General features: G+C 31.1%; 1 protein-coding gene across 1 annotated transcript; it reads right to left on the bottom strand.

The window, feature by feature from the left end:
• Window positions 1-8,479: 8,479 nt before the first annotated feature.
• On the bottom strand, window positions 8,480-13,114 carry LOC129314868 (60S ribosomal protein L7-1). The gene is made up of 6 exons (XM_054958354.1): window positions 12,939-13,114; window positions 11,127-11,314; window positions 10,422-10,531; window positions 10,118-10,255; window positions 9,004-9,106; window positions 8,480-8,913 (listed from the first exon to the last, which is right to left on the bottom strand). Exons 1-6 carry the CDS (start codon window positions 13,081-13,083, stop codon window positions 8,698-8,700), a joined length of 900 nt encoding a protein of 299 aa, XP_054814329.1. The 5' UTR covers window positions 13,084-13,114; the 3' UTR covers window positions 8,480-8,697.
• Between the last annotated feature and the right edge of the window lie 289 nt (window positions 13,115-13,403).

Below are 13,403 nucleotides of genomic sequence, written 5' to 3'. Positions count from 1 at the left end.
TAAAATAATTTATAAATTAAATATAATTTATAAATTAATAAATTATATGTAATTCAGTTGGTTCGGTCTATTCGATTTTAAATTTTACTAATCGAATCAAACCAAACCGATCAACTGAAATATTTAAAATAAAAAAGCCAAATCGAATCGAAAAATCAAATAAACTGAATCAAATAGACAAAATTCGATTCGATTCGGTTTGATTTTTGATTTTGATTTGACTTTGTTCACCCCTACTGACATCTTATTCTTACTCTTAGTATTCTACTCAATCATCAGTGCTGCCTCCGATGCCACCATATTATAAAGGCCCTTACGGGTTCCTACAAGTATGCAGTCTCTTTCTAGCAATATTTGAGTGTCCTAGAGTGTTTTATATTGATGGAATTGTAAATATTCTTTCTAGTCTTAAATATAGAAGCTAGTTAAAATCAAATTATACATTTTTAGTTTTCTTGTTATCAAAATTATAATTTTGCATGATAATTGCTGACTATATGTTATTTATTTACAGAATTGGGTCCTCCTTTTCCATACAGTGTCCCTCCATTACCTCATCCTGAACCATTTATTCGCATTGCTTATGTTCCATCAACGTCGTCGCATTATCCAATGAACGACGTTGTAGCTTCCAATCCTAACTTACATGCTGAGATTGTAAACCAAGTTGATTACTATTTCAGTTATGCATGCCTTTAATTAATGCATTTACCCAATGTTAGTTTTTTATTTTTCGATTATTTTTGTTGTTTTAACTATTCTAACTATCATCTAACATACTTTGTGATCTTTAGCAGTTTTAATAATTTAATTAAGGATACTTATCTGCGGAAGCATATGGATCATCAGGGTTGGGTACCCATAAGACTATTAGCATCTTTTTTTTTTCCCCCCAAGGTAGCACACACACACACATATTACTTTTTCCAATTTTCCATATGAAGAATGTTATCTGATTCACAGTATTGAATTGGATCTTAAAACTTAATTGGATAGTTTTTTCTAGCATTAATTTATATAAATTTAACTAAATATTTGAGGCTTTATTTTTTGAGATAACGTTATATTTTTTTTATTATGGGGGAAATCTTAAATTTATATTTAAATTTAAAATAAACTAAATATTAGATAATATATGGATAAAGGATATATTTTATGAATCCTAATTTAACAGAAAATAAGAATATCCTAATAAAATTAACCTATTTAAATCATATAAATAAGAATAATCATGTTTTCTTTGTGTCCTATAAATATTGGACTTAGTTTCTCTCCTTTGAAGCCTCCTTCCACTACCCCTCCTTTGCACCACCATATGACTAGATCTGGATAGTGTTTTAATTTAATATTAAACATGGTTATAGTTTTTATAAATTGATTATCTAAATATACTATAGTAATGTAGATTTAATATTAAAAAGTTTTAATATTATATTAAATTTGGATCATTTATATTAAATTTGAACTATCCAGATTAGTGATCCATTAGATTTATTAATTTTTTGAATAACTTTTATAAATTTCTATTTTAATAAATAAAAAATAAAAATAAAAAGAATTTAAAATTTGGACATTCCAGATTAAAATTGTACAGTTCAAATTTTGTCATGGTGCAAAGGAGGGGTACCGTTGCCTCAGAGGAGAGAAGCTGGCCCATAAATATTTCATGTATTTTTGTAGCGTTTACTAAGTGATGATATTTTTAGAAAAAAAAAAAAAAACTGTCTCAGGTTAGAAGATTGACGAGCAATATCCACATTATAGCATATGCACTTAAAGCTTCTTCAGTAATTGAAATTTTGGTATTTTTCTGGCACTTAATTTAGTAGCGTTATACCTATATTATAATTGTGTTTATATAATTAGTACTTCTAGAATTTATGTGTGATTAAAAATGAATTTTAATCATTATACCTATACCCCTTTTGTTCAAAAATGTAAGGCATTTTTTAAGAAGTTGGATGTTCAAAAATATAAAATATTGTTATTCTTTCGACGTGTAATTATTATTTTTTTTAAAGTATCCCTATTAATGAATAACTTTATATTTATTATAAGTTGTTCAATAAAAATAAATATAAAAAAATAAGATTATTTTAAAAGTAAGTAACTACTTTATTAAAAAATAAGATTCAGTTAAAAATACTTCATATTTTTGAACTGAGAAAGTATTATGATTTATAATTTTGTTAATTAACAAATTATTTTCTCATCTCAGGATGACAAAATCAGGCCATGTTTGAACCAGCAAAGATGGATCTTGCCTCACTCATTTCAACTTCCCTAGTCTTCCAAAGTATTCATTTGCACCAAAACAAAATTGCTGATTTATCAGAGGCTCAGATCATCACTCTACTTCAGAATATGTAAGAATTAGTTGAAGATGTGCTTTATTAGTTCATTATTATTTTTAAAATATTCTATGGCATCCTTTTTAGGAAAAATTAAAAAAAAAATTCCATTGAGGTTTTTACAGCACAATTAAATATCACGACATCCATTGACAACTCAACATACCAAAATAACAAGTAATACTTTTAATCATCATTTTGCTTGCTAAGTTGTCAATGGATGCCTTGTGGCATTTAGTTGTGTCGTGCGGGACTTACGTGTAATGTTTTGAAAGGGGAAAAAAAAAAAAAAGGGAACAACTCAACTGCCTAGAAATAACAGTGTTGAAATGATTTTGTTTTTTGTTGAGAATTTCATATATAATAGATGGCTTCAGCCATATTGTAATTAAATTTAGAATTAAAATCCTTTCTTATTTAGGAAAAAAAAATTTGGTTGCTGAGTGATGAAAGGTAACTAAGCTGTTTTTGTTTATTTTCTTGTAATCTTTTTATATTATAGTAAAGCGTCATTTTTCATTTTTTTTTAAAAAAACTTCGGTTCTTTGTTGCAAGATATATTAATTGAAGGAGAAATTTGTATCTGATAATTTGTAGATCATTCCTTGAAGCACTAACTTTAAGTATTACTTGAATCAATTCCTTGCTTTATGAGCATATTGACGAAACATTATATTGGTCACAATTTTTTTGAGTTGTAAATATATGCTTTAACTATATATTATAAGGTTCTCTCAATCTCTGTTATATTCACTATTATTTTCTTGTGAAAATATGTCCCTTAACATCACAAACACACCAATGATCCGCCACTTTTAGAATAGATGAGTTAATGATGAACTACGCATTTTTATTGCGGCGCATTGCGTAGGGCAGTTAAGTTAGTTAAAATAATAGATAATGATAATTAAAATTAGAAAAAAAAAACAATTTTGGTCCCAATGCTTGTAGCTTGTTTTTGTCTTGGCCTTTTATATATATATATATATATATATTTTAATTTTTTCAAGTCTCTCAAATTTCATCAATTTGTAATATTAGTCTTTATTATCATTATAAACATTATATTTTGTTCAGATATTTTTTTAACAAAAATAAAAATGAATAACTAAAAAAATATAAAAATACAAAAATAAAATTTAATCTTTTTTAGAATTATATTTTCAAAATAAAAAATTTAATTTAATTGATAGGGCTTAATTTTATTTTAGATAATTTTTTTGTTAGGATTTTATTTCTTTTAGTTCATTAAAATAATCAAAAAAATATAAAAATATAAAAATAAAATTTAACCCTTTTTAGGATTAAATTTTAACAAAATCAAAAAAATCTTATTTAAGTCTTTTAAAATCTCTCCCAAATCATTTCAACCATTCAAAAAATATTGAGAATCAATTTTTGAGGATTAAATATTTTTAAATTTCTCTCTTTAAATCTAATATTTTTATTTAAAATATATATATTTTTTAAAATTAGATTTTTTCCCCTCTCCCTTACTTTTTGATTGACAAAAAAAGGAGCATTAAAATCAAAAAAATAGAAATGGGGCACTCAGCTCGAGATTGCTTTCGGCTAACAGAGAAAACGCATGCACCCCATTCTTTTCTTCTCCTCCTTCTAAAACTCAAATGTTCAAAGAGTCAAGGAGATCAAACTTCTCTCTCCTCATTTTTTCGGCATTCATCCCGGTTACTGTCAACGACGTGGGCAGTGTTGGAGCTTCTTCCATCCTTTTAGGAATCCAGCTCGTGAGTGCTTCCTCTCCCTATTTCACGTCATAGACTGCTCAATATCGTTAACGTCTAGCTTGTTCATCCGATGCCATCACCGCTAAAGTCACCATTCGTTGCCATTGCCAATAGTTTTGAAGGGAGAGAAACAAAAATGCAAAAAAAAAACAAGAAGAAGAAGAGGGACAGAGGAGAGTTGAAAACCCAGACCCACGAGTGAAAAAAAACAAAAAATAAAGGGGAGAGTGAAGACGCATGCACGTTGCAGAAAAAGCAAAGGAAGCAAAGCAAAAATGCATGCAAGTAGCAAAAGAAAAGAAAAGAAACAGAGCCAGAGATGCATGAGCAAAAAAGAGAGCAGAGAGCAAACGCAAGCACAGCAAATGCAGAATAAAAAGAAATAGAGCCAGACATGCACGAAGACAACAGACGGAACAATAGAGAAAGTAGACGAAATAGCAGAGAAAAAGTGAGAAAAACATAGTAGAAAGGCGACACACTTGAAGAGCTACACGCAAGCTCTGAAAAAAAAAAATTCTTCTTTAAAAGGAAAACTAAGAACACAGAAGAAGGGCGGATCCACAAAACCGAGAAAAACAGAACTGAGAGGAAAACTGAGAGGAAAACTGAGGCACAGAGAAAGAGAAGAAAAAAGCTGGAGAAAGGACTAGAAGGAGAAAGAATAGTGACCGAATGTAGGAGATGGGAGAAGCTTGAACAGAGGCGAAGAAGAGAAGAGAGCGGGGACGAGAAAATGAAAAACAGAGCATGAAAAAGGAGCAGAAAAAAGGGAAGAAAAAGGAGAAGAAAAAACCAGAGAAAAGAAGACGAAGAAAGCCGGACGAGAAACAAGGGAGAAAACTGAGAAGGAGACCGAGAGAACACGAAGAAAGCTGGATGAGAAAAATGAAAAAAAAAAAAAAGAGCTCTACCTCTGGCCTCTCTCCAAGCCCCAATCCTCTTCCACATTCGCGTCGGCCTCCTCTATTCCTCCACTGTCCTCTCCAAAGTCCAAATGGATCAGCACGTATTCGGCATATGAGGACTGCCTGGAGCTCCTTGAGGATTTCGTCGATGTGCTCCTTCTCTCCCTCATTTCAGTCATGCCATCCCCACTCAAAGGCTCCAATGGGTCTACCAATGATGTGTTGACATGTCTTAGTGTCGCCTTCTAGGATCAAGACAGAGGTAGTGAAGGTTATGCGGGGAGATAACGGTTGAAAGCTAAAGACTTGCTTGAATAATATTGTTCTCTTTTCTCCTTTGCTTTCTAACATCGTATGAAGGGTATAAGTTTGCATGAGTTCTTGACTAGTCATTTATAAAATATTTTGTATAATTTTATATCTCTTAATAGTTTAAAGATATAGTTCTATTCAAGTTTTGAGATTCTTGATACTTGAAAATTAATCACCAAGTTTATCTACTAATTTTAAAAATTTGACAAGTTCTTTATCTTGTGATGTTAGTGTTGCAAAATAGATTTGTGATGGTTTGTATTATAAGATATCCAAAGGGTCTAATTTAGGTACATTTAGTTTTGCATGTTTGATTCTCAAATTGCCTTTCAATCTTTTAATTATTATATTTTAAAAAAATATAACGTGTGATGGCATGGATTAATCCTTATATTAATCTTTGTTCATTAGTGGAAATTTATTCACGCGTAATACTTCATGGTGTTTTCTATTTCCATATGTTGTCATGATTTCCTTATAAGAGGCTAAAGTATAAAAAGAAAAAGAGAGAGAGAGGGATATATATATATATATATATATTTATGGTTTATTTGCTGTGTGAGATTTTAAGAATCTCCATAGACATTTAGAAGATTTCGTACCGTGTAAATTAATAAGACTTAGCAGGTATGAAGATCAATCTTGTATGTATTTATATGAGTTTCAAAGGCCCATTATTGAAATTAATTATCTCTTTATAATAAATATTTAAGTCTTATGTGAAATTTCAAAAATTTTCGTAGAGACTTAAATTAATCACCTCATCGTGTAGAATAATAAATCCTTACAGATATTCACAATTTATATGGTAAATAAATAAATAAATTTTTGTAAATAAAATAATAAAATTTTTTATAATATTAATTAATTAAGTTAATAATTATGTTGTCTAATTAGATCTTTTAGTCATGTAAGATTTTAAAAACTCCGTAGACCTTTAAGATAATTGTATTACCATGTGAGTCAATAAGGCTTCGCAGGTATAACGATTAAGATTTTTATATTAAAAAATATGTGTTATATAATTACACATTAAATATATTCAAAGTGAATATTATTTAATCTTTTTTATCATGTGAGACTTCGAATCTCCACAGGTATTGAGGATAATCTCGTATCGTGTGAATCAATAAGATTTTGCAAATATGAGAGCAAAACTTATTTATTAAAATTAACTCTCCTTTTATAATCCAAATTAATAATTTATTTAAGTCTCATGCGAGATTTCAAGAATCTTTATGGAAATTTAAATTAATCACATTATCGTGTGAGATAATAAGTCCTCGCAGATATAGTAATTCTCAATCTCTATAGTGAATAAGTGATTTTTATAAATAATCATATAATACACAATTTAAGAAAATTAATTAATGAAATTAATGTAGTTAAATGGTGACCACATTTACTGATTATATCTCTTAGTCATGTGAGATTTTTGAATCTCCGTAGGCTTCTAAGATCATCGTATTATCGTATGAGTCAATAAGACTCTGCAAATATGACGATTAAGTTTTTAAAATATATATATATATATATATATTATAGTTAATTAAATTAAATCAATTAAATAAATTTAATTCCTTTATCGTGTGAGATTTTGGAATCTCTACAGATATTTAGGATAATCATAATACTGTATAAGTCAATAAAGCTTTGCAGGTATGATGATTACGTTAAAAATTATTATTAATACTTAAAAAATATACATAAGAATATATATAAATAAATTAAATTACTAAATTCTTTTATCGTGTGAGATTTCGGAATCTATTTAGAACAACTGCATTACCGTATGAGCCAATAAGGCTCTGCAGATATAGCAGTTAAAATTTACTTTCATAAAACATAAAGAAAAATAATTTTAAACTCTTTTCTTTCTTTATTCCAAAAATTCAAAAATTGAGGAAATAATTAAAATTAAATTACTTTTTGCAATTTAAAACACACATACCAAAATTTTATAAATTGTTTTATTTGCAAAATGGTGAATTACTTCTAATTAATTTCTCTTCAAAAAAAATATATTTTCACCAACAACTTTTAAGCCGTGGACTTTGATTCCCATCACAGGATTTGTAGGTCTCAAAGTTAGATTTTGAGTCAAGTCCATCCTCTCTCGTAAATAAATAAATATTTCTCCTTGATTCTTATCATTTTTATATCAAACACATGAATATAAAAGAGATAATTAAAATAATTTGAAAACCATATTAATAGAGCACAACAAACTTCAGATAACTGTTCTAATGAACGGGTGTTGTGGAGTGCCTAACACCTTCCCCATACTCAATTGGCTCCTGAACCTATTCTCTGATTTTGCAGACCACCCTTATCCTCCGTTTAATCAGTTTCCCAAGATTTCCCTCAAAATCTCGATGGCAACTTCTCATTCGATCCGGTTCTCGCCACAAAGGCCGAGACCTCCGCTTATACGTCGTCTGTGTCGCATTTTTCGGGTGCGACAATCAACAAAAAATTTAAATTTAAATATGTTGCATACATTACTAATTCTATTGATGAGATGATAAACTTATTGTAAGCTGGACATTATAAGGAACAAAAGACCATTAGCATGTCAACACTAATTGTTGTGTCTTATATCCATTGTATGTTTAAATATTTTGATTTAATATCCTTTTTTTTTTTTGGTTCCTTACATATATTTATTTTTTATATAACTCAGCATAATTTTAACAAAGCAACATAAGAAATAACAATGTTTATTTGTATACACATAAGCTACTATTAAATCCTTATAATCATATTTAAAAATATTTTAACATTCCATACATATGTTACTTAAGTAACTTGGAATATTGGGAGAAAAAAGTATAGAAGGTAATACCAAAACATTCTAAATATATAAGAACTAGCAATTACATTTTCCCTTAAAATTAATACAAAATATCTTTCACAATTTCTGCTTTCATCACACACATTCCCCTCTCCACTCCTTTCTCCCATATAGTAAGATGCTGGATGAAAACTTGATTCAATTCTCAGGCACAAGCAAGCTAGTTGTGTGCATCATTGGGATGAACATTAAAATGCAATGCTATATTGGCAGTTAGTGATGACAAGAGTGACATTCACCGTAGCCACTTCATTCTACAAATTTCAAGCCAGAAAATTCTCATTGCTTACGGCTGAGAATCTGAGATACCAAAAAGTGAAAGGCTCATAATTTATAACAAAGTAGCCTTGTCTGAGTTTGAACACGTCTAACAGCTCTAATCATTCTACCTGTTACAATACTTGGAGCGGAAGAACAAGCAAGACCTATACCAGATACTCCAATATGTCTATTAAATCAGCAAAATCTTTGAAATGAAATGGTGCCAAGACAAGATAAAAATTTCTCCACAAGTGTGACATGATTTAATTCATTTTGTCGATTAGTTCATTGATGAGATCTTCCCGGTTCCCAGTGTCTCCACCATCCTTGTACAAAGTTTTTGATCCTCGCAAACCATCAGCTGGTTTGCTGAGTTCAAAGGGCCACAAAAAACTGGCAACTTCTTCAAAGTGTGGACCAACATTAACAATTTCATGGACCATATCTTCCATGCACACAATTCCATACTTTCCTAATGCCTGTGGGATGAATTCAAGAGAAGTTAGTGATTAAAAAAGAGGGGGCCGTTAGAGGCGAACTGGCCAAGGTATCGTCAAGTTGTACTTTACCTGTTCAATAATGTTATTGTCCGTCAGAGGAACTTTCTGATTGTCTAATTTTGCAAATCCCTTCTTGTAGATCAGTTCCTTTATGCTTTTAATATTAGGATACCTTCAAAAGAAGCAAAATATTCACAAAATTATGAGAAGGGGGTGGAGGAACACTTTACAAGGGATATTGTTTTTAGTCACGTTGAGAGGAGAATTTTGTTCTGGAAACAAGGAACATGAAGATACAACCAATTAGCAAAATATCAAGATGTTAAAATAAGTTCCAAACACCTACTGTAAATCTGAAAGTCAATAAATTGAAAATAAAAAGTTCATAACAATTCAGTCCAAGAATGGAAAACAATAAGCAGTTTAAACTTCCCAAAAGGAATTTTTTAATGGTGTGTTTAGATTAATGGGGATTTGAATTTGGATTTATATCCTCTCATTGGGATAAAATTCTAAGAATCCAAATCCATCTATTATTACATTTCCTTTATAATTTCAAAATCCATATATACCCTAGTCCATTTGAAATTTCAATTACTTCAAACACCTCATTCTTTTCACGCTTTTACCATTGATGTCTTTATGACTCTTATATCTTTTCTTATCTCTCATTGATCAAAAAACATAGGTAAACTTATGACTTCTGATTTTTTGTTTTCATTTTAAGTCTCAACTCATATCTCTTCTTCATTTGAAATTTTTTAAAATTACTCAACAAAGGATTTTGAATACATGAATTCTAAATGTGAGATTTAAAAGGCAAGATTTTAAATTCAAAATTCAAATCCAAATCCACCAATCTAAACGTTACCTAAAGATAATGAACAGGTTAAACAATGTGACACGGATTTTGGGTCATGCAAAAGGCATCACTGCAATTGAACACCAAAGCATGCACCAAAATGGATGACATGCGATATCTTATCAGAAAGCAATAGTACCGTTGAAGTGGTTTAGATTATTGCAATGTACACAAACCATTTTAAATTCAACTAAACCACTTGTTTCCCATAACATAATTCTCCATTCTCGAGTCATACAGTATCATTATATGACATGCAAATATATGGAAGTTCAGAAATGTTTCTTTTAACAAATATAAAATCAAGAAAAACATCCTTACCCATAGGTGACATATGGTTCGACCCTCTGCAGCTTTGCCATAATTCCCACACTTGCCTTCACAAAAACAGCATTGAATACTCTTTTCAAATTCAATTTGTCTAAGACCTTGCGGGTTTTTGGATGCATGTCATTTTTTCTAGAAAGAATAAAAACAGAGAATTGTCACAATTTTTCAAATGATAACTTCAGAAGTGTTATTTTGTTGTCAACATCATTGATAGACCATAGAGGTTACAAGTAAAGTCAGGAGCAGAGACAGATGACACAGAGAAGATCATGTTCTCAATGCATAAAAAGCATACCCTTGAATCCGAATGATTAATAATAACTTTGAATTTGAATTTGGCATCAACAACTCTGGTTGTTTCTTGATTCTCTTGACTCGTCGTTTCATTCTAACAAGGTCAAGCTCCTAAATAAACAAACATAGAAGATCGAAATAAAAAAACTAACTCATAAAAGTCAATTGGTAAATTAACATGCAACATTACATCTATTAATTGGGAAGTGTTCTTCAAATGACCCAAGACAATTAATACACAAATAACAATAAAAATCACAGACAACATCACTGGAAGGAAACTAAAGCCATTCTTCATATAGGAAGTCTTCAAAACATAGACATCAATATATTGTGGCTAGCTTTTGACTATGCTCAGCATATATTAGTTCAATGATTCCAGTTCATTTCAATTCAATATGGAATGCTTAGATGAAGCTCAGCCATTGAACCAGAACTGGAAAATTTCCAGAACATTAATACATGAAGAATGCTTCTTATTCTTATAGAAAGCAGGGACATTTGTAAGATATTGAACTCCCACACCACACTGCAGTTGAACAAGGATTCCTTTGAATACAGATAAAACCAATGGGTAACAAGTAACAACAAGCACAAAATCATTTCACATCAGTAATAACGCAGAAAAAGACACATGTATAGATACGCACGTGCGCGTGCACGTGCGCACACACACATGTACAGAGAGAGAGAGAGAGAGAGAGACCTTGTTTCGATACTCAATGATGAAATCCTCAGGTTTTTTGACATAATCCTTGGAATTCTTTGTTTGGAACTTCTTCTGCTGAAGTTGATCCCTTTTCCTCAAGGCCAACGCTTCGCTGCTTTTTCGTTTCTTCAAGATAGTCTCGGGAATATAGTTCAAGGGCTTGGGCTCCTCTTCTGCCATGGTTTCTGCAATAAAGAGAAAATATCATGAATAAGCCACTTCTTTTTGTTTGATACATTGCTTTGTACTTTTTATCATCTTTCCAAAAGATAACATGAAAGACAAAAATTATACAGAGTATTTGTTTTAAGAGATTATTAAAATACTAACTTGTTCATTTTTCTATCATTTTGAAACAAGGTAAAATTAAAAAGAGGTCATTGAGAACCCCTTTTATTTGTGAAATTCCTAACACAACTTGAGCAGTGTTGCACAAAACCTGATGACAAAAACAGGTTCACAAGGTAACTCTAAAAGCTAAATTCAAAATATAAAACAGGAAAGATACATACATGCTTGCAATATTTTATAATTGGATTGTGACCGTGTTATCATATAGCATGTTATTCCAAACATATTACACACATGGTAAATGGATGATACAGCATAAACCATGAAAAGTTCATCCAAAGCATGCCTGTGATTCCAAATAGTAAAGAGCAAACAGCCCATATTGCCCAAAAGCAGAAAAGAGGAAGTAGCTCAGTATAACATGAGGTCATAAAAATCCAGAAAGACTGAAAGAACACGTTCATTTTTCATCACTATTCTGGCTGTACATAGGCAGGGTCGGGCCGGCCAGCCAGGTAGAGTAGCTACCCATTTCCCAACCCTAAACCCACTTCTATCATAAAATTCAGCCCAATGCCCAACCATGGCCAAAAAATTCCCGTGGCTGGACAGGGCGGGGATACCCAGGTTGAAGTGCCTAATTAAGCCTGAAAAGATTTTTCCTGAAATTATCAAGGACAGTGGAATCTAAAAAAAGTAACAAGAAAATAAACCTGGAAATCCGCTTGTCTAGCATTAAAAAATGCAAATAACACAAAACATGACAATTTCACAAACATAATGCGCGGAACCAGTAGGAGTTGGCGTTACTGCAGAATTACTATGATCATCCATTTCAAACTCCTAAACAATAAATATAACAAACACAACAATTGCAAGATTGTAAATAATACAAAAACAATAAAAAGATATTCTATTAATGACAGATTCTCATCAGAGAGATCCTACTGCACAATGCATAACTGCATATAGTCGAGAGGTAGTGTTAACAAAAAATACAATGTGGAGCCAAAATTATCATATTCAGTAAGCTTGCTTTTTCATTACTTAAAAGAATTTCTTTCTCCACTATGAATAAAGCTACAATCACATACAAGGATTCAACGGGTCAGGAGAAGGCATTCACAATAAAAAATAAAAATAAAAATAAAAAAATAAGAATGAACGGCAGCAATAAACGTAAGAGAACGAACAGAAGCAAGCACGAAAAGCAATCACAAAGTCGAACAGCAGACAGGAATTCAAACAATGAACGACGAACACAAGCGAACAACCACTCAAATAGTCAGACGAACTCAACGAAGACGGTGCGAACGCGAATCAAAGCCGAAGGGGAAGGTGAGGAAGTGAAGGTCTAATTCAGTTCAATGAACATGCGGCTAGGTTAGGGAATTTTGATGACTGAATTGAGGTTAAGGTCGGGTTGTTCGGCCACTTGGGCCACGCGTTCAAGCAGAGATGAAACAGATTTGGAAATTTTAACCAAAAAAAATACGAGGTAAGGGAAGACAACGGAACCTGGGATGAATACAGTGAAGCCGGTGGCAGCGATTGGAAATGCACTGGACGACGGTGGCGACGACCAAGCACAGAGGCAACGACCCCGACGAAGCAGAGAGGCGAGAGGCGAGAGGAAGCAGAGAGCATATAGGGTTTTAGTCATGGGTAGTTTTGGGATATTAAAAAGTTGTGAGGTTATTTCAGTCGGCGTATGACCAAATCATAATCATAACTTCTTCTTCTTCTTTTTTTTTTGGTTAAAATTATATTTTAAATTTTAAATTTTAAAAATATCACAGTTCAAGATAAGCCAAGTTAATCCTAAATTCTTAATCCTCCCTCCGTTTTTTATTATATCACTTTTTATTATTTTTTATATAAATAAAATCATCCTTTTAAATAAATATTCATTATATATTTTTTAAATTACTCTTTATAATTTATATTGATAAAAAATAATTAATACATGCATGTTAATTAATA

The sequence above is a fragment of the Prosopis cineraria genome, unplaced genomic scaffold (assembly GCF_029017545.1).
Source record: "Prosopis cineraria cultivar Desert tree isolate PC_DT_omini unplaced genomic scaffold, ASM2901754v1 PC7, whole genome shotgun sequence".
Taxonomy (NCBI): domain Eukaryota; kingdom Viridiplantae; phylum Streptophyta; class Magnoliopsida; order Fabales; family Fabaceae; genus Prosopis; species Prosopis cineraria.
This window is presented reverse-complemented; position numbering and strand designations above follow the sequence as displayed.